The 21,194-nt window shown below is 46.2% G+C and overlaps 1 protein-coding gene across 1 annotated transcript; it reads right to left on the reverse strand.

The window, feature by feature from the left end:
- Positions 1-5,073: 5,073 nt before the first annotated feature.
- Positions 5,074-12,224, reverse strand: SPPA (signal peptide peptidase). The gene is made up of 13 exons (XM_048679832.2): positions 11,781-12,224; positions 11,243-11,426; positions 11,024-11,161; positions 10,511-10,681; positions 10,336-10,439; positions 9,496-9,563; positions 8,371-8,537; positions 7,989-8,058; positions 7,750-7,904; positions 7,454-7,559; positions 6,117-6,204; positions 5,902-6,045; positions 5,074-5,519 (listed from the first exon to the last, which is right to left on the reverse strand). The coding sequence occupies exons 1-13, from the start codon at positions 12,123-12,125 to the stop codon at positions 5,286-5,288; spliced, it is 1,974 nt and encodes a 657-aa protein (XP_048535789.1). The 5' UTR covers positions 12,126-12,224; the 3' UTR covers positions 5,074-5,285.
- Between the last annotated feature and the right edge of the window lie 8,970 nt (positions 12,225-21,194).

Below are 21,194 nucleotides of genomic sequence, written 5' to 3' on the forward strand. Positions count from 1 at the left end.
GGCTGCTATAGGTTTCTAGCAAGAACGTTTCTTACCTACGCCAAAACCACAACGTGAATTGTCAATTTCTATTTACCCTTCATAAGGACCCTGTTCATCGAATCCGATACGACTAAAGTGGGAGAGACAGACACCCGTCAGCCACCTTATGCAACTAGTGCATGTCAGTCGGTGGAAGCAGTCTCACGTAAGTGTACGTGTAAGGTCGGTCCGGGCCGCTTCATCCCACGATGCCGCCGAATCAAGATAAGACTAGTAACGGCAAGCAAATTGACAATATTGACGCCCACAACTGCTTTGTGTTCTACTCGTGCATAGTAACTACGCATAGACCTAGCTCATGATGCCACTGTTGGGGAATGTAGCAGAAATTAAAAAATTTCTACGCATCACCAAGATCAATCTATGGAGTCATCTAGCAACGAGGGAGAGAGGAGTGCATCTACATACCCTTGTAGATCACGAGCGGAAGCGTTCAAGAGAACGGGGTTGATGGAGTCGTACTCGTCGTGATCCAAATCACCGAAGATCCTAGCGCCGAACGGACGGCACCTCCGCGTTCACCACACGTACGGAGCGAGGACGTCTCCCGTGCCTTGATCCAGCAAGGAGGAGGGAGAGGTTGAGGAAGAGGGCTCCAACAGCAGCACGACGGCATGGTGGTGGTGAAGCTGCAGTACTCCGGCAGGGCTTCGCCAAGCTCTTACGGAGGAGGAGAGGTGTTGGGGAGGGGAGGGGCTGCACCTTGGATGTTTTGTGCAGCCCTCCCCTTGCCCCTCTATTTATAGGGGAAGGAGGAAGGGGGCCGGCTCCTCTAGATGAGATCTAGAGGGGGGCGGCGGCCAAGGGGAGGGGGCTTGCCCCCCAAGCAAGGGGGGCGCCCCCTTTAGGGTTCCCCCCCCCAACCCTAGGCGCACGGGCCCAAGGGGGGATGCGGCCAGCCCATGTAGGGCTGGTTCCCTTTCCTCTACATCCCATTAGGCCCTCCGAGAGAGGTGGACCCCCGGAACCCCTCCGGTGGCCCCGGTACAATACCGATATGCCCCCGAACCTTTCCGGTGACCGTATGACAACTTCCTACATATAAATCTTCACCTCCGGACCATTCCGGAACTCCTCGTGACGTCCGGGATCTCATCCGGGACTCCGAACAACATTCATTAATCACATACAAGTCTTCCTAACAACCCTAGCGTCACTGAACCTTAAGTGTGTAGACCCTACGGGTTCGGGAGACATGCAGACATGACCGAGACGACTCTCCGGTCAATAACCAACAGCGGGATCTGGATACCCATGTTGGCTCCCACATGCTCCACGATGATCTCATCGGATGAACCACGATGTCGAGAATTCAATCAATCCGTATACAATTCCCTTTGTCAATCGGTACGTTACTTGCCCGAGACTCGATCGTCGGTATCCCAATACCTTGTTCAGTCTCGTTACCGGCAAGTCACTTTACTCATACCGTAATGCATGATCCTGTGATCAACCACTTGATCACATTGAGCTCATTATGATGATGCATTACCGAGTGGGCCCAGAGATACCTCCCCGTCATACGGAGTGACAAATACCAGTCTCGATTCATGCCAACCCAACAGACACTTTCGGAGATACCTGTAATGAACCTTTATAGTCACCTAGTTATGTTGTGACGTTTGGCACACCCAAGACACTCCTACGATATCCGGGAGTTGCACAATCTCATGGTCTAAGGAAATGATACTTGACATTCAGAAAAGCTACAGCAAACGAACTACACGATCTTTGAGCTATGCTTAGGATTGGGTCTTGTCCATCACATCATTCTCCTAATGATGTGATCCCGTTATCAATGACATCCAATGTCCATAGTCAGGAAACCATGACTATCTTTTGATCAACGAGCTAGTCAACTAGAGGCTCACTAGGGACGTGTTGTGGTCTATGTATTCACACATGTATTACGATTTCCGGATAACACAACTATAGCATGAACAATAGACAATTATCATGAACAAAGAAATATAATAATAACCATTTTATTATTGCCTCTAGGGCATATTTCCAACAATGCTTGGGCTGGCTCGGCCCTAAGGCAGCACGGCGGGGCATTGGGTCATGCTTGGGCCTCCCCTTGGCATGGCAGCACGACACATTAAAGTTTTTTTGTTGAGAAACATGACACGGTAAGTAAACTGTGCCAAACTAGCCCCATTTGTCGTGGCCCAAAGCACGATGAATTTTGGTTGGCATGGCATGACCCAAGTCCCAGGTTTACTTTTGATATCCTCCCGGGAAGGAGGGAAGTCGGGTACACATGCGCCATCATATTCACACCACTATTTATATTTATTTAACATAAAAGGGAACTTGAAGGACCGAGAGCCGCATTAGATATAAAAGTCATGGTACTACACGCATAAGGATTAAAAAAGAGAAAAAAATAGCAACATGGTCCCTAAAAAATATGAGAAGAAGCTTAAATCATGGATATATAATGCAATTTGGTCATGACATTAAGCTCCAGTGTAGGATCATACCCACCGTCACCAAGAACAACGCCACTTAGGATGATCAGTTTACCACAAGACCACCACCATCGTCTGGTCGTAGGAAAAATGCAGACGCCTAGATGAAATTATATTGCCTCCTAATAGGCTTTCATGCCACGAGGGAGAGAATGGGACAACATTGTAATCAGACACCGAAGCTCCAACGGGTCGCTTTTCGACCAGAACATTCATCGGCGAGGTCGCTGAGACAAGTAGTCAACCACCAAAGACAGATGCTCTCCAAGAGGAAGAAGGATTCGATGGCCATCGTAGCTCTTCCACGAGCACAAATGAAGATGAGCCCCATGAACGAAATGATATGTTACTTGACGAATATTGGACCTCACCCCACCGCATTTCCCTCTACCTCCACCACGACTGCTTGAAGAGAGCGGAAGAGGCAAGATCGGTGAGTTTATGATGAACATGTCGGCCTTGAGTTCCCCTCATATATGATCCCCACCACTAGAGCACCAGCTGCAAAAAGATCGCAACCGCCATGCATCGGACACAGGCACACAACTCATTTGCATGGTTGCGCCGATGACTCTCCCAACCATCATAGTGTGGAACTCCTCCAAGGTAAACCCTAATCCAATCCTACTATATTCATAAACTTCCCGCGCTCCTCTCTCATGCCTGCTCCTGCCGGCAATACCGTAGGAGAAGGGGGGAGTCGGGCCTTCTGGACGACTCTCAGCGAGAAGGGCGGGAGAGATGAGAGGTCATGTGGCTACATTTATAATATTAATCTAATGTAGACCCCCAAAAAACATGGCATGTTGCGTCCATCCGGTTGATGCTACCGAGCTAGAAAAACAAAAATTAATAATTGTTACTGCAAGTTGCTGGGCAAACCCGAAGAGGTAGCAAGAAACATGCACCAGTATTACTTTTAGGTACATTCAATGCTTTGCTGCCAAGAAAAGAAGCTAAATGAAGTGAAGTCATGGACAGGTATGTTTTTGAATAAAACAAAGCGAGCCAAATAAATAAACCACATAAAAATCCATGGGTTGTCATGCAAACAAATGAGTATTCTATAAAGCACTGTTTTTTTTCGGAAAGGGGTTGGCCCTGGTCCCTGTCATGCACACAGTCCTTTTAGGATGCATTATGTTTAAGTGTTTTTTATTTGAGAAAATACAAAGGCTATGCTTTTTAATGCATCAATAGAAAGAACAGTTTGTACAAATCCTAGTACCGCCACACCCTGCAGATACAACGCGAGACCCTAGAAGCTAGGGGTGCAACAACCATTTTTAGGATGCACTATGGCTAGATTTTTCCTATATGAGACAACGCAAAAGCTCAAAGATTAGATGCATTCATAGAAAGAAAGAGTTTGTAGAGGCTCCCAGACAAGCCACACCCCGCAGATACAACGCGAAGCCCCTATAAGTTGGCACGTCAAATGTCAGAAGCACAACTGATAGACCCTTCGTCCCCGCCAACACCCGGTGTTTGGCCTCCGCTTTGAACGCGTCACGCAAATGTGCTGGGCTAAGACGAGTGTGGTCAAAGATGATCGTGTTAGGCCTTGTACAATGCGAGATATTTAGGGGAGTGCTTAAAAATTTAAGCACTGATGCTCATTTGTAAAGAATGGACGTTTAATTAAGTATTATACAATGCAAGATGCTTAGTAAAATAATCTTTTATTAAGCATCAGTGTTTATCTTTACGGGAAGAATTAAGTGTATGCCCTCTCAAATAAACATCGGCATTAAAAAAATGATTTTTTTTCTTTAAGCACTTCCTTTAAGCACATTGTGTTATACAGGCTAAGGGAGGTGTCTAAGGCCTTGTACAGTGCAAGGTGCCTAGGGAAGGTGCTTGATAAAATAAACCAAAATTTTCTCAAGCATCAATGCTTATCTTTATATGAGGGGTGCCTAATTAAGCATCTACTATCTACAAATAAATATTGGTGCTTAAGAAAAACTGATTTATTTTTCTAAGCACCTTGTATTGTAAAAGCCTAAGCATTTTGCATTGTATAAGGTCGAAGTCTTACTATGCTCACTATGGCTGGATATGGTTGGGCGCTTATCGATGAGGAATTAACGGATCACATATGTGCACACACCTGTGAAGATGCAACGCAATGGTTGTTCTACACGCATGAGACATTTAGCCAAGGACCTTTATTTTCTCAGGAAAAAAGGCAAGGTGCTTAACCTGTATGGTTATGGCTGGCTACAAGACAAAGTTGAGTTATTTTACTTTACTGATTGTCTTAACTATGTAAAAATGTGGAAGTTTTGCTCAACATCCTACAACTACAATCCAGAAGCTAGGGCCGGTTAGGACCCAGACTGCAGAATTTTACAAACTGTAGTCATTTGTAACTGCGAAAATCACTGAAGCTCCTGGCAATGCTTTACTGGATCTCCTCCATCCATAACAGATCCTCTTGGGATTTGCAAGTCCTACAAGCCCTTCAATTATGAGAACCAACTAGAATATGAAAATGGTGTAACATACATATATGTCATCAACAAAGAGCAAAAGGCTATCAGGCGGGGCAAGATCAAGCAAACACGAGAGAACTTAAACATTCCTCGCATTTTCAGTATGTCGGTTTACAGGTTACAACGCTTGCATAGGCATCGATACAAGCATGCCCCAATACCAAATGTATTGTATTCTACCTGAATTTAGGTAGGGTGGGTGTGTATTTCCATGTCACTTCTGTCTTCTCCTATCTACAGCTTTTCGTAAACTTTAGCTATTCACTGGCCATCAACCGAAATAATTTGTGATTTCCTTTACGAGCAAGAAGAGCTGATTTTCTCCTGGCATGTTTTCCAATCTTTCAAACAAGATGCCATCCATTCTAGCTTGGACACCATTTAAGGAGGTGACGTCCTGTAGCACCCCCTTCACAACCCTGTCAACTCCAAGAATTGAACCCCCGATGCCTGACAAGATCTCCGGTAGCGTCGGTGAGGCCTTTGAGATCTCAACTAGCCGGACCTGCATTATTCAGCACACAGTCAGAAAGCGGGTGGTGAACTCTCAATCATGTAGTTCCACTCAAAACCACACTATGAATACTGCAGCTTGCAACAAATGTCTACAAGTGAATTTCCAAAACTAGGAAAGCAGGATCAACTTGGAATCCCAACTGAAACAGATGAATGAACACTGCTGCTTGAAGGGCACCTCCCTTGATTACTTCATCAGAATGTCAAGCATTGAAAAGGCAATAGCTAAAATCCTATAATCAAAGAATTGAATGTAATTCTGTTGCTATTCAATACATTCTAGACTCTAAGTACATGCACAGATAGTATATATTTATGCATGCATGGCAGACGTTTGTTCATTAAATACTCTTGTTTATAAAAGAACCAACCTTCTTATCCTGTGGTATCTTAGCTCTCTGTTTTGCAATAGCAAGCGCTTGTGAGAATCCACCTAGCGAATCAACCAACCCTCTTGAAGCTGCATCTTGGCCGCTCCAAACTCGACCTTGTGCAACAGTCTCCATCTGGTCAATCTGGTGGAGGAAAGAACTCAGCACATGCTCGAAGAAATATGAGCTACTCAGTATCTGAGAACAATTCTTACACTCATTGAGCGTGACATGGCTGCTTTATCTCGAAATGATGCGTAAGCATTTTGCGCCGACTTCTCAAAAATTTCTGCCTCGTCTGGTCTGTGGAAATATATCACATTCTTTAAACACGAAATTGTCCATATGATAGCTGTTATGACTTATGAGCAGGCCTTGTAGTATTGCACATACCAAAATAGACAGTACAAGGAGTCAAAGTCACACACAGACACTATGCCAATAGAGCAATACCAGAATACCTTAACAACAGTGAAGCATGAAGCAGCCAGGTGGCAACTCAGACAGCATATTTAACAAATAAAAACAAGAATTAAAAGAGAAAAGGGGGAAACAAAAAATTTAAATGAAAAAAATCAGAAAATTTGAAGAGTTAAGAAGTATTCTACAAAAAAGGAAATCTGGGGAAATTCACAAATAATTTATAAATTTAATAAAAAACAATAAATACAGCGGATAACAGTCGAAACCGTCATAGTTAGCCTTGATGTTGCTTTCTTTGTATGCATCCGCACTTCTTTTCAAATTTTCCTTCTTTGCGAGTTTTCTCAAATTTTCTAGTTTTTCCACAATATTTTTTTGTCCCCACCCCCTAGACTTTATGGTTGTTCCTATTTTTTCTCTACATTTTTCTTTTTATTTCTTCTTAATTCCGTTTTTGAGAAGTTTATGTGTTGAATATGCTACTGGGCTGCCATGTGTGAGAAAGCCATCGCCATGTCATCCAAATCCATGGATTCAAGAGTTGAGGGGCATGGTTGTCCGGTATCTGAGTCTACCATCTAGGGGGGCTATATCTGAATTAGGCCTAGAGTTGAGGGAAGGAAATTGGTTTCATGCTTCCTTTCTAACAGAGAATGCTTTTAAAAGAAACAGAGAATAGATGGTCCTGGACTTACGGTTATTGGCAAAATCAAATATGTCATAGGCTCTTAAATATCACAGCTATTTACAAACCATAGCAGACCTAATAAACCACATCATAAGAGTCGGCATTTGCTGTTCTATGATTAAAACGAATAATTCGATGATGAAAAAATAAACAAAAAATACTGAGAGGGTACAATCTGCTTGATTTATGATGAAATCACGTGATAAATTAATATTCCACTTGTCTATTAAAGGCAAACACGTTGAACCATTGTAAACTATAGCACCATTCCAAATTTCCAGTGCACGGCTTCCATACTATTCTTAACTTGACTTGACTCCGACGGTATCAGACTATTTTTGTTACAATCTGGTAACGGTCGCTGGATCCTGTGGGCTCTCCTCAAATTTACTTCTATTTTATTTTCCTAATATACTGTAGCAAATGAAGTGCCAATATTACCTTAAAGGGCGTTGATCAGCTGCATTAAGCTCTGCATATCTACCCCTAGATAGAATTTCTTTGTTGAAGTCAATCCTCTCATACAGCTTTTGAAGGATAAATTTTCCTGTTATTCCAATACAGAAATAGTAAGATAAGAAACAAACACTCACCGACAGCCAAATTCACTATCCAAACTGAGATCGAGTAGAATAGTAAGCCCAAAGTTGAGACTGTTGCAAGAGAACATAGAATTCGCACTGTGGAAGACCTGTTACTAATCTTAGCAAGCACAAATAGAAGGTAATAAGGATCACCTGTAATAACTCCAATTGATCCTGTTAGAGTAAGTTTCTCAGCAACAATAACTGGCGCAGCCATTGCCATGTAGTATCCACCACTTGCAGCAACATCAGACATGGAAGCTATCACAGGCTTGGACTCAGCCAGGAGTCGAATTTCCCTCCACATCCTAGTTAAAATAAGAATAATCAATACATAACTGAAACTCTGCTGCTGCTTCTGCTGCCTAAATGAAACCTGAGGCAGAACTCACAGATCAGAAGCAAGAGCATCACCACCAGGGCTGTCTATACGGAGGATAACAGCTTTATACTTTTCTGACTCTGGAAAGGGTAAGAGACTTGTACATTAAAATTAGATGAAATTATTCTGTTAGAGAACGTATAAACTATGACAGAAGTTTGCATTATATGTGTACTTATATAAGCTACACCAACTGCTTCTACAATCTGTGCTCACTGCATTGAAACAGAGAAATCTTATCTCATCTAAAAATATAAATAAATTAGGGAACTGAATCCAGTTTAAAAAATGTTCAGATGTATTTTATATTTTTTTCTACCCGGTACAAACGTATACATCAAATTTGCATCTGAGACACCGATTGATTGCTGAGATAACATTATCATAATTACCTCTAACAGTACGTATCTTCTTGATTAACTGCTCGGCAATAATGCCCGAACTAGAAATACTCAGGCCACTGCGAGTTCGTGTTATGCTTCCAGATGCTCTGATTACTGCAATTAAGTCTCCTCCTCCTCCTATCCCAAGAGTTGATTTTCTTACACGTGAATATTTACTGGCAGTTCAGACCAATGTCAGTTCAGTAAATAAAACAAGGAGTTTATATGTGTTGACCTTTCAGATTAATCAAGCAACATCAAATAATACCAAACAAATGAAGTGTGCAAAAAAACTGAGCAGACGCCTCATAGTATAGGATAGAAAAATTGCAACATTTTAGGATCAGGTGCACACACGCTGACAGTCCACAAAACAAAACTTAACTGGCCCTAGCTGACACAAACTAAGGGATATAATCCGAGTCATCTTTTCAGTTAGGAAAATTATATTTTCTTTTAAAGGAAGCGTTATTATTTAGCTTAGCCCTTAAGTAAATCAGAGGTAAGGATGAACCCTTTACTCCTTTCCCCCTGTAATGTGGTAGCGGTACCACTCCTCTTTCACTGGGCCACAGGAGTTCAGGGCCACGCCTGTTGACCTCGACAACTACCCTATATGCTCCAATCCTTCCATAACATCCCAGCCCATAAAAAATGTTATTAACAATCGTGCACTCTGCTCATATCAACAAAGAGCCAGAGATTGTAGGTTCCACTGGCTATTGTATAGTTTCCGATAACTACTGCTGATCCAGTTTGGCCTGTTCAGCCTAGAGATGGAGATGACCACTATCTATGGTTATTTTCCAAAAAATGTCTATATCAGTGTATATGTGTAGGTTTGAAGCATATATATGTAATTGGTCATGTCTAAATGGAGCGAGGCCAGGGTTAATTTGGTCATTTCTCACTTCACAAACAGCAATAGAGATGGTAATGGCTGAAAATTGACAGTGGTGGCAAAAACATAAAAATTGATGGAAGAGTGCCATTTTGAGAAATAGCTGAAAAGCAATGGCACAGTTAAAGTTCCAGAGTCGACTAGTGCCATTGCTATAAATTTATCAGAAATCCTTAACTTGGCTGGCTTCCAGTTTGCACCCAGTTTTCCAGAACAATGAATATCTAAATTACCTGTAGTCAACCATACGCAGGCTTTTCTTGTCATTCTGTCCTACTCTCTCTTTCAGCATTGTCATTACCTAATGAATAAGACAACGCCGACAAAAACAATAGCAGACAAATAAAAATAAATAAAGTAAATAATTCAGTATTCTAATTCAAATAAACAACACATTATGTAAAATTCCATGTCTAATTTGCCAGTTTGACAAGTCGCATATCCTGAACATTTCCACATTTCAATAAAGAAACTCCAACTAAGCTTGGCTGCCTGAGTTAGCAATTAACATATCCAAGTAGATCAGTATATGTTGTAGGAAGATTTGATGTTTCCTTGTTGTGGACACTTACCTCAACTAGGACCCTAAAGTTCCCTTTCTAACTAAATCGAAGAGTCTTGTATAGATATGACTTGCTTGTGCACTAATAATGGCCAAGGATCTCACTATTTTACACACCGATAATATAAATAGAGAGACATCACTTTACATTCCTAATACAGATTACATATCATGTCTCTGGGACTAAATTTGCGTCTCATGTCTTTAATTTCTTGTTCATGGGTGCTTCTTTGATGCATAACATTTCTACTAGTTGAACCTCTGCCTGCAACACATGTTACTACTCTAGAGCCCCAAAACAAAGAGACTGAAAAGTTTTGCTGTTTACTTAATATCGATGATATGAAATAAAAAGAGGAAATAAGGATCGTTAAAGTTAAAACATCACTTGTATTCCTAATACTAATCACCATGGGTTGGGCAGAAGATGCAGTAACAACTAACTTAACTCAATTTAGTCTTGTGCAATTTACTTGCCAACTCAGTGATCAGCTAAGGAGGGAATCTGTACCTGATCATCATACAATAGATCTGTTATCCAACCTTCTTTCTTAAGTCTCTCGACCTGATAGACTCCTGAGTTGACAAATTCCTCAATCTCTTCTTTTTTCTTCCCTAGAAAAAAAAATCTGTAATGATGATGTTTCAATTAAATATGTGAAAGTGAAACAGATCTATTTAATTACCATGTGTGGAAGACACTGTATCTAGCCAGTTTCCATAGATATTATCAAGCAGTGCACCCAGCATCTCCTTAACTTCATTTGACATGCTCTTCCGCCCAAGTTGGTCTCCGGCACTTTTGTAGCGACCAATTCGTTGAATTTCTGGCTGTACTCCAACTTTCTCAAGCACACCTTGCAAATCGAATTAAAAAGTGCTAGAGTGTTAGCTACCAGAAAAGAACGAAGATGCATTCAGATTGTCTCATTTTGTGGACAAATAACACACTGGGCATGACCAAGCTCACAAAACTTGGTTCACAATGAGAAGCTAAACTAATCAGAAATGCATTGAACGTTATAACAGAATGAAGGATATATGCTGCAAAAATAGCAAATACTTCTGTAGTTCTGTTGCACTATAACAAGTTTAATTTTGAAACAGGTTTGAGGATCAACATAAAATAACGCCTACTTGATCATGGTGCACTTGACCAATAACCAGAGGTATCATGTTATCGCTGTACATGCAGTTACCTCTGAGAAATGTCTGCTGAATGGTTAGACCATACAAAGCAACATAAGCACTTGGCGGTGCATACAGCTCAGCACATGCACTAGCAAGGTAGTATTCTTTCTCCCCTCCGACGGGCATGTAACCGACAACAAATTTACCTACAAAAATATGCAGCACTTGTTATGACAGACATGAACATAAGGTAAGATACTACCAAATTCAGCATAGCTTGTGATTACCAGATTTCTTGAAATCCACAATGTGCCTTCTGATCTCCTCCGCCTTTCCCCATCCACAGCTCAGCGGCTCTATGTGCAGGTAAATCCCTGATATCCGTGGATCATATGCTGCCTTCTCGAAATTCTCGCAGATTTGCGGCAGCGAGAGCCCTGACGAGAAGCGGGTCTTCAACTGATCAGATATCTGCAACCACGGGAACACACGATCAAAATCCAAACCCACACAATACAGTATAAGACTAGCAAATGTTATAACAAAGTCCAAACATGTCTCGATTACAAAATGACCAAATACAGTGGCAGGTGCGCGTGAGTGAACGGAAACACACGCCAATTCACCCACCCACGCAAGCATACGCACACGCACACGGCGTGTGCCAGGATCTGCAACAGCAACAGTAAATTTGCTACCACGATACAAATATCAGGGCGTCCGCTAAGATGATAAGGCTCCCATAATAATGCACGAAATGAGCAAATCGTACTACTAAGAAGGGTAGCAACATCAGCAAGAGCGCGGTGGCGAAGAGTAGCGCACCTCGCCCCGAAGCGTCATGGTGAGGACGCTGCCCTTGCGGACGCGCTTCCACGGCGGGGCGACGAGCATCTTGAGCTTGACCGCGAGCTGGGTGCCCCAGCCGAGCTCCTCCACCACGAACGCCGGCGCCGCGGGCAGCGGCTCCTGCGCCTCGCCCGCGGCCAGAGGCGCCTCCTCCTGCTTGGTGGCCCCCGAAGACGACTCGACGGCGCGGAGGGGCGACGGGAGGTGGCGGCGGGCGAGGCGGGGGAAGGACGCGGAGCGGGAGGAGGTGATGGCGGTGGCGGCGGCGGAGAGGCTGGACCGGTGGTACGGCGCCGAGCGGAGCACGAGCAGCCTCGCCATTGCTCAGGAGGCTTCCTGAAGCTTCGGGGAGGGAGGAAGGAAGGGCGGGGTGGGCTGGGGGAGAGCCGCGCCCCTCGTCGCGGCGTCGGGGATGATGGGTGGAGTGGTGGGAGGGAATGGAAGCGGGCGGGGGGACGGTGGGGGGAGAAGGCGCTGGGGGTCAAGTGTGGTGGACCGGGTCCAGGAGGGATCGTGGGGTCGGGAGCGGAGCGGAGGAGGTGGCCGGCTCGGGGCGATAGGTGTGGGGCGGCTCACTTGGCGCCACGTTGGGCGCGTGAGACGCAGAGTACGGGCACTTTTCTCAACTCTCTGCTGGAATATCTCGACGAAGGCTCAGTTGAAATTTCATCAGTTTTTTCTCTTCAGTTCCTTCTTTGTACCCCTTAAGAAAAAAAGTTCCCTTTTTTGTGTTTCTCTACTCCTATAAAAAATGAGTTGGTGATGATGGTGCCTGCCTTCGTGGTATCTGCACCATCTGATTTGAATCGTAGCGTCTCACTTGTATAATTTGCAAAAACACCCCACGTGTAGTATGGAATTGCAGAGAATATATCCAGAATACAACAACGCACAATGTGATCTTCTTGTTTCTACCTCTCTCTCGAAAGAAGTAGAAGCTTTGAGTACCCTCCCAAATTCTTGCCGCCGGACCCTCCCCTCTGTTCCCTGGTGAATGCGGGATTTGAGTTGGGGCAAGGGTCCCTGTGCTTGTATCTTTGTGGTTGTAATCAGGGTCTTGATCCATTGGATTTGGCTTCAAGATTGCTCGGTATCTCCTTCTAGATCTGACCGTGCAGGCCGTCGGAGATGGAGATGGTAGTGGCGGTTGCTGCCGTATTCGAGTCTGCTCAAGTAAGTTAGCCTGTTTTCTATGTTGGCGTTGATCCCCTTTTGTGTGTTGGCCCTGGTTCTCAACCTCCAACGTGCCTTTTGTCTATGTTGCACATGGAGGATTGAAGGCTACCCGCGGCAAGACCGCCGTGAGTAGGCCTAGGAGTTGTAGGTGCAAAGAATATTTGCCAGTGGTGAGCTACTAGTTTCCGGTGGCTCGAGCACTAAACTGACAATAGAAGATGGGCAAGATATTTTGAAGTTTGCTTCTTGTTCGATTAGGTGCATATTTCGCGAGATTATCTCATTCCAACATGTCTCTAATTTTGATTTTTCGTGCATATTTCATGATATAAGTGCAACTTCGCAGAGGGGTCACTCACGAGCAAGGTGAGGCCATTAAGTATATTACTGTGTTAGTTTGCATCAAAGAAATCAGACTAATTTCTATTGTCTCTACAGAGAAATTAGTCATGGAGCTATCTTGAGGAAAGACTACCGATCTAGAACTAGCTTTATTTTCATGGACAATTTTTGTTGCTCTGACTGAACAGAATATCTCTGTAATTTAGCCAAACATTATATCACCATGCCATTACCTAGGTTTTTGCACATAATTCTTGTCCGTTTGGGTGGTGCCAAACCGCTAATAGAAGACAAGTTGGCTTCTTTTTGAAAAACGACATAAATGCATAACTGTATGCTATTTATGGTTGTCTCTGCTGCCTACGACCTAGAATTACAAGAGGTCCAGTGCTATTTGTGTGTGTGTACTACACATGATTTCAAAGCATTTTTACTGTACGTTCCATTTCTTTGCTGGGTACAAAATGTATTGCGGCTCTTGTTCATTGTTTTTCATTTTGTATAAATGTAGTATGAACTCTCTACATGCTCAGTTTTTCCTCCTTTGTTGTCCTCTTAGGTGAGCAGATGGATGAAGCAAAATAACCAGAACTAATATTGTTGGAACATATGTTTTGAGCACACAATTGTAAGCAAGGTACACAGCTTTACAGATGATTCCATGGCCTAATAGACCCCTATGGTAATTAACTAATAGACCCCCGTGGCCTAATAGACCCTAGATGAAGGCTGGCGGCGGTGTTCTTCGGCTGGCGATGGTGCGTCCTAGCGGCGGGGTCCGCGGGGCGCGGGCGATTCTGATGCCGTGGCGCGGCCGTTGGCCGCGGGATGCGCGGTGGTGCGGCTAGCCGCCGGCCTCCGCTCCGCCCAGATCTGGGCTCTTCTGGGCCTCAGCTGGGTTGGGGCGGGCCGACGTTCCGGCGTGCGGCGGCGTGGCTCCCTGTTGGTGATGGCGCGGCGTCGAGGGATGCGGGTGGTGGCGGCTTCGTCGGCCGAGGTGCTGCAGCGTGGCGGCAGGGGTTGTCCGGGTCCTTTGGGGTCCGGCCGGGCCTGTGCGGGCCTGGTAAGCTCCTGTTGTCACGTCCGGTCGGCTCCGCGTCGGCGGTGGTGGTAGTCCCCTCGTCCCTCCTCCAGGTCTCGTGTCGGTGGCTCAGCGAGACGACAATGATGGTTCAGTGACCGTGGTGGCACATGTTGGTGGGCGGCAGTTCTGGTGGAGCACTTCCGATCGTCCGGGGTGGTGGTGGTTGTTTGGGTTGGGAGAAATCCCTGGTGGCTCGTCCATCACCGATGCGGTGACGCCTGCGGACGCCGCCGGACCTTCCTGAAGGGCGTCGGATCTCCCCCTTCCCCACTGCCCTCTGCGTACCGGGGGAAACCCTTGGACTTGTCCGGGCAGCTGCGGCGTCGTCGTCGCATTCCTTCCTGAAGGTGCTGCCCGGTACGCGACGCCTCGGAGTGCTAGTAGCGCAGTGGTACTTCTCCGGTGGGTGCAACGGTCACTGGTCATCTTTGTTTCGTCGACTTGCCATTGTCGGCATTTGTTTCTTTTTCTTTTTCTTTTCTTTTGGGCGTGCTTGTGCTGCTTCCGCCCCAGCATCTATCGTTGGTTGTATCGGATGGTTGCTTTGTAATACAAAGCGGGGGAAACCCTTTTTTCTTACTAATTAATTGGAACTAGTTGTGAAAGTTATGTCTAGAATATTTCTTCTCTTCATGGTGGCGTTGTATCCAGATTCATTTTTCCTGTGCATATTTGGCAAAGCATTCTGTTAACCAATTCTACTTCATTCTTGTTTGTCCTCGAACCATTTATAAGTGTGTGCTCAAGCTATGGTATGTATGTTATTTGGATATATTAATTGCTTCGAATTATTTGCACATTTAAAGTCTGGTGTGCCTAATATACTGTCATGAAATAAGCAATGTTGACTTCTTAGATGGGCACTAATAGAATATCTTGTTCGCTTTCTACAAGCTTTCCAAGGAAAGCAGCAGTTCTGGTATAGTTGTGACGCCCCTGATTTGACCGTACACTAATCATACACGCAAATGCTTACGGTCAAGATCAAGGACTCACGAGAAGATATCACAACACAACTCTACAAATAAAATAAGTCATACAAGCATCATATTACAAGCCAGGGGCCTCGAGGGCTCGAATACAAGAGCTCGATCATAGACGAGCCAGCGGAAGCAATAATATCTGAGTACAGACATAAGTTAAACAAGTTGCCATAAGATGGGCAGCACAAACTGGGATACAGATCGAAAGAGGCGCAGGCCTCCTGCTTGGGATCCTCCTAAACTACTCTTGGTCGTCGTTAGCGTCCTGCACGTAATAGTAGGCACCTCAGTGTAGTAGGAGTCATCGTCGACGGTGGCGTCTGGCTCCTGGACTCCAACGTCTGGTCGCAACAACCGGGTATAGAAAGGGAAAAAAGAGGGAGCAAGGCAACCATGAGTACTCATCTAAAGTACTCGCAAGCAAGGAGCTACACTACATATGCATTGGTATCAATGAAAGGGGTAGTATATGTGGACTGAACTGTAGAATGCCGGAATAAGAGGGGGATGACTAGTCCTATCGAAGACTACGCTTCTGGCCACCTCCATCTTAAAGCAGTAGAAGAGAGTAGATGGTAAGTTAACCAAGTATCATGGCATAGCATAATCCTACCCGGCGATTCTCTCCTCGTCGCCCTGTGAGAGAGCGATCACCGGGTTGTATCTGGAACTTGGAAGGGTGTGTTTTATTAAGTATCCGGTTCTAGTTGTCATAAGGTCAAGGTACAACTCTGGGTCGTCCTTTTACCGAGGGACGCGGCTATTCGAATATATAAACTTCCCTGCAGGGGTGTGCTACCTCTTGAGCACTGCGTTGGTTTTCCCTTGAAGAGGAAAGGGTGATGTAGTAAAGCAGCGTAAGTATTTCCCTCAGTTTTTGAGAACCAAGGTATCAATCCAGTAGGAGACCACGCGCGAGTCATCTCGTACCTACACAAATAAATAAGAACCTCGCAATCAACGCGATAAAGGGGTTGTCTATCCCTTCACGGCCACTTGCAAGAGTGAGATCTGATAGAGATAATAATAATAAGATAAATATTTTTGGTATTTTTATGATATAGATTGAAAGTAAAGATTGCAAAATAAAATAGATTGGAAACTTGTATGATGGAAAATAGACCCGGGGGCCATAGGTTTCACTAATGGCTTCTCTCAAGATAGCATAAGTATTACGGTGGGTAAACAAATTACTGTCGAGCAATTGATAGAAAAGCGAATAATTATGAGAATATCTAGGCATGATCACGTATATAGGCATCACGTCCGCGATAAGTAGACCGAAACGATTCTGCATCTACTACTATTACTCCACACATCGACCGCTATCCAGTATGCATCTAGAGTATTAAGTTCATAAGAATAGAGTAATGCCTTAAGCAAGATGACATGATGTAGAGGGATAAAGTCATGCAGTATGATATAAACCCTATCTCTTTATTCTCGATGGCAACAATACAATACGTGTTGTTTCCCCTACTGTCACTGGGATCGAGCACCGCAAGGATTGAGCCCAAAGCTAAGCACTTCTCCCATTGTAAGAAAGATCAATCTAGTAGGCCAAACCAAACTGATAATTCGAAGAGACTTGCAAAGATAAACCAATCATACATAAAAGAATTCAGAGAAGAATCAAATATTGTTCATAGATAATCTGGATCATAAACCCACAATTCATCGGATCTCGACAAACACACCGCAAAAGAAGATTACATCGAATAGATCTCCAATAGAATCAAGGAGAAATTTGTATTGAGATCCAAAGAGAGAGAAGAAGCCATCTAGCTACTAGCTATGGACCCGAAGGTCTGAAGTAAACTACTCACACATCACCGGAGAGGCCATGGAGTTGATGTAGAGGCCCTCCGTGATCAATGCCCCCTCCGGCGGAGCTCCGGAAAAGGCCCCAAGATGGGATCTCTCGGGTACAGAAGGTTGCGGTGGTGGAATTAGGTTTTCGTGGTGCTCCTGGATGTTTGCGGGGTACGTGGACTTATATAGGAGGAAGAAGTAGGTCGGTGGAGCAACGAGGGGCCCACGAGGGTGGAGGGCGCACCCAGGGGGTAGGCGCGCCCCCTGCCTCGTGGCCTCCTCGATTGTTTCTTGACGCCCACTCCAAGTCTCCTGGATCACGTTTGTTGAGAAAATCACGTTCCCGAAGGTTTCATTCCGTTTGGACTTCGTTTGATATTCCTTTTCTGCGAAATACTGAAATAGGCAAAAAAACAACAATTTGGGCTGGGCCTCCGGTTAATAGGTTAGTCCCAAAAATGATATAAAGCCCATTAACATCCAAAACAGGTAATATAATAGCATGGAGCAATCAAAAAGTATAGATACGTTGGAGACGTATCAAGCATCCCCAAGCTTAATTCCTGCTCGTCCTCGAGTAGGTAAATGATAAAAAAAGAATTTTTGATGTGGAATGCTTTCTAACATATTTCTCAATGTGATTTTTCTTTATTGTGGCATGAATGTTCAGATCCGAAAGATTCAAGATAAAAGTTTAATATTGACATAAAAATAATAGTAGTTCAAGTATACTAACTAAGCAATCATGTCTTCTCAAAATAACATGGCCAAAGAAAGTTATCCCTACAAAATCATATAGTCTGGCTATGCTCTATCTTCACCACACAAAATATTTAAATCATGCACAACCTCGATGACAAGCCAAGCAATTGTTTCATACTTTTGATGTTCTCAAACTTTTTCAATCTTCACGCAATATATGAGCGTGAGGCATGGATATAGCACTATATGTGGAATAGAATGGTGGTTGTGGAGAAGACAAAAAGGAGAAGATAGTCTCACATCAACTAGGCGTATCAACGGGCTATGGAGATGCCCATCAATAGATATCAATGTGAGTGAGTAGGGATTGCCATGCAACGGATGCACTAGAGTTATAAGTGTATGAAAGCTCAACAAAAGAACTAAGTGGGTATGCATCCAACTTGCACTACAAAAAAAGACACATCCGTGACATTTTGGGCCGAACGAATTTTTTTTCTGTCATACATATGACACTTCTATGACGATAATTGTGACAAAACCCGGTATCATCATAGATGTGGTGGGCTCCTACTTCTATGACAAAAAATCATGACAGAAAGTGGGATTTTCGTCCTGGGCGGGCCGGAGACGCAGCTGCATGACATTCTTTGGGCCATCCATGACGGAAAAAACTGTGGTAGAAGCGAGGGGGAGGAAAATTTCGGGGAGTTCTCGGTTACGGTGGGAGGTCGGGGGCCGAGCGATGCGCGTTTCTCTCGTACACGTACGCGCGTGTGTGCGAGGCATTGGCTCTAACTGAACCCGAGCGAGGCGTTCGGATCTAACTGAACCCGAGCGATTGCACTGCAGGCTACGCGTTACTAAACCCGAGCGATTGATCGATGGCTATTAACTGAACCCGATCGAGCGATTCCTTGGCTACTGCTGCTAACTGAAGCCGATCGATGGGATGAACAGTGAGCGTTGCAGGGGGGTTGGATGAACAGTGAGCGGTGGCATTGCCTCTCGATGAACAGGACCCCGTGGTGTGGTGGAGGGCTGGATGAACAGTAGACGGTGGAGGGGTGCCCGTGGAGGGGTGGATGAACAGGACCCCGTGGTGTGGAGGGCAGGATGAACAGTAGACGGTGGAGGGGTGCCCTTGGAGGGGTGGTTGAACAGGACCCCGTGGTGTGGAGGGCCGGATGAACAGTAGACGGTGGAGGGGTGGTTGAACAGTAGCCGGTGGAGTAGCGCGCGATGGAGGCTGGATGAACAGGAGCCCATGGAGGCTGGAGGAGGTCGACGGTGGATGAATAGTAGCTCGTGGAGGCTGGAGGGGGTCGACGGTGGAGATGAACAGTATCCCGTGGAGTCCCGTTTTGCGGTACGCCACACCCCTCTCGATGAACAGGACCCCCGTTTCGACCGTAGCGCTCCAACACAAGTCCGTTTCCTCCGTTTTGCGGTACGCCACACCCCTCCTGATCAACAGGACCCCCGTTTCGACCGTAGGAGGTCCGTTTCCTCCGTTTTGCGGTACGCCACACCCCTCCCGATCAACATGACCCCCGTTTCGATCGTATGAGGTCCGTTTCCTCCGTTTTGCGGTACGACACACCCCTCCCGATCAACAGGACCCCCGTTTCGACCGTAGGAGGTCCGTTTCCTCCGTTTTGCGGTACGCCACACCCCTCCCGATCAACAGGACCTCCGTTTCGACCGTAGGAGGTCCGTTTCCTCCGTTGTGTGGTACGCCAGGCCTCGTTTCCATCGCCTCTTCCGTCCAAGCCCTCCCGATGAACACGACCACGCATTCCGTTGCCTCCCCATGAACACGACGACGACGTTGTTTCTCCGTTCCGACCCAGCCATGTACACGAGCCCTCGCCGTACGTATGCGCGAGTAGGCGTTCAAGACCCCGCCCGTATGTACACATACGTGGCCATATTTTCTTTCTTGCACCCTGGCCGCCTCTACTACGACACGTGCGCGCCTCTACATCCACCAGTATATATGTATGTACACATTCGCGACCAGAATGACAACGCTACGTACGCTTCGACCAGGTGGGTCCCGACTGTCAGACACTTCCTTGCCTGCGAAGATGTAGCTGGTGGGTCTCAGCAGTCAGGGGGGCGAAATACGATGGCCCGTCCGGTGGTTCCCCGCTGTCAAGTGGAGGAATAATTATTTTGCACGTAATAAGGAGGCACTTCCTTGCTGCGGCCGTGGACCCAGCTGTCAGCCTCTCCACGTATAGTCCACGTCCGATGGAAGTCGTTCCTTGACCATGTTGACCACGCCGCGCCGAGAGCACCAGGGCGGTGGACGACGGTGAGGCCTAGGAAGGGGACGACGGGGAGCCGGGGAACCCGCGGCAGTGGAAGCCCGTGCGCGCGGAGAGGAGTACGAGGATTCACTGGTTCGACTGCGGTGTGAGGCTGCCATCGCCGCAGGGCCTGGCCAGCGGTGGGAATAGTAGGGGCGGTGAGGCCTCCGCGGCAGCACAGCCGGCCACGGGAGGCAGGAGCATGCGGCACAACCGGCGCTGCTTTGGGCGGCTGGAGCAAGAAGACCAGAGGTTGAAGAAGCAATACGGCCGTTGGATGGACATCGTACGGTCACTGGAGCTAGAATCGTTCATATTGACTAAGTTGACAAAGCCCTTCGTCCCCGTCAACTTAGTAGGCCCACAAGTCAGCCTCCCAGCAAGGTGGGTCCCAGCTAGCCGGGGGAGTATTCATTTTTTTGTGCGTAATAAGGAGGCACTTTCGGTGGGTCCGAGCTGACAGCGGGGGAACATTTTTTTGCGAAATACGGTGGCCCGTCCAGTGGGTCCCAGCAGTCAGGGGGAAACAATTTTTTTCACAAAATACTGGTGGCCCGTCCGGTGGGTCCCTGCTGTCAGGTGGAGGAATAATTATTTTCCGCATAATAAGGAGGCACTTCCTTGCGGCTGCCGTGGACCCAGCTGTCAGCCTCTCCACGTACAGTATTCTTCCGATGGAATTCGGTCATTGACCACATTAACCATGGCGCGCCGACAGCACCACGGCGGTGGACGACGGCGAGGCCTAGGAAGGGGACGACGCGGAGCCGGGGAAGACGCGGTAGTGGATGCCCACGCGGAGAGGAGTACGAGGGTTCACTGTTTCGGCTGCGCTGCCGTCGCTGCAGAATAACAGGGGGTGGGGTGAATGGAGTGGAGGGATGGCCTGGCCAGCGGTGGGAGTAGTATGGGGGCGGTGAGGCCTCCGCGGCAGCACAGCCGGCCACGGGAGGTAGGAGCAGGCGGCACGACCGGC

This window comes from Triticum urartu, chromosome 6A (assembly GCF_056163025.1).
Source record: "Triticum urartu cultivar PI428250 chromosome 6A, HENAU_Tu73, whole genome shotgun sequence".
NCBI classification, from domain to species: Eukaryota; Viridiplantae; Streptophyta; class Magnoliopsida; order Poales; family Poaceae; genus Triticum; species Triticum urartu.

Excerpts from the sequence above, each read along its gene's own strand:
- SPPA (XM_048679832.2), bottom strand. The coding sequence starts at position 12,125 with ATGGCGAGGCTGCTCGTGCTCCGCTCGGCGCCGTACCACCGGTCCAGC. Across the intron at positions 11,427-11,780 it reads CCATGACGCTTCGGGGCGAG|ATATCTGATCAGTTGAAGAC; the intron begins GTGCGCTACTCT and ends CCGTGGTTGCAG. Across the intron at positions 10,440-10,510 it reads TACAGTGTCTTCCACACATG|GGAAGAAAAAAGAAGAGATT; the intron begins GTAATTAAATAG and ends TTTTTTTTCTAG.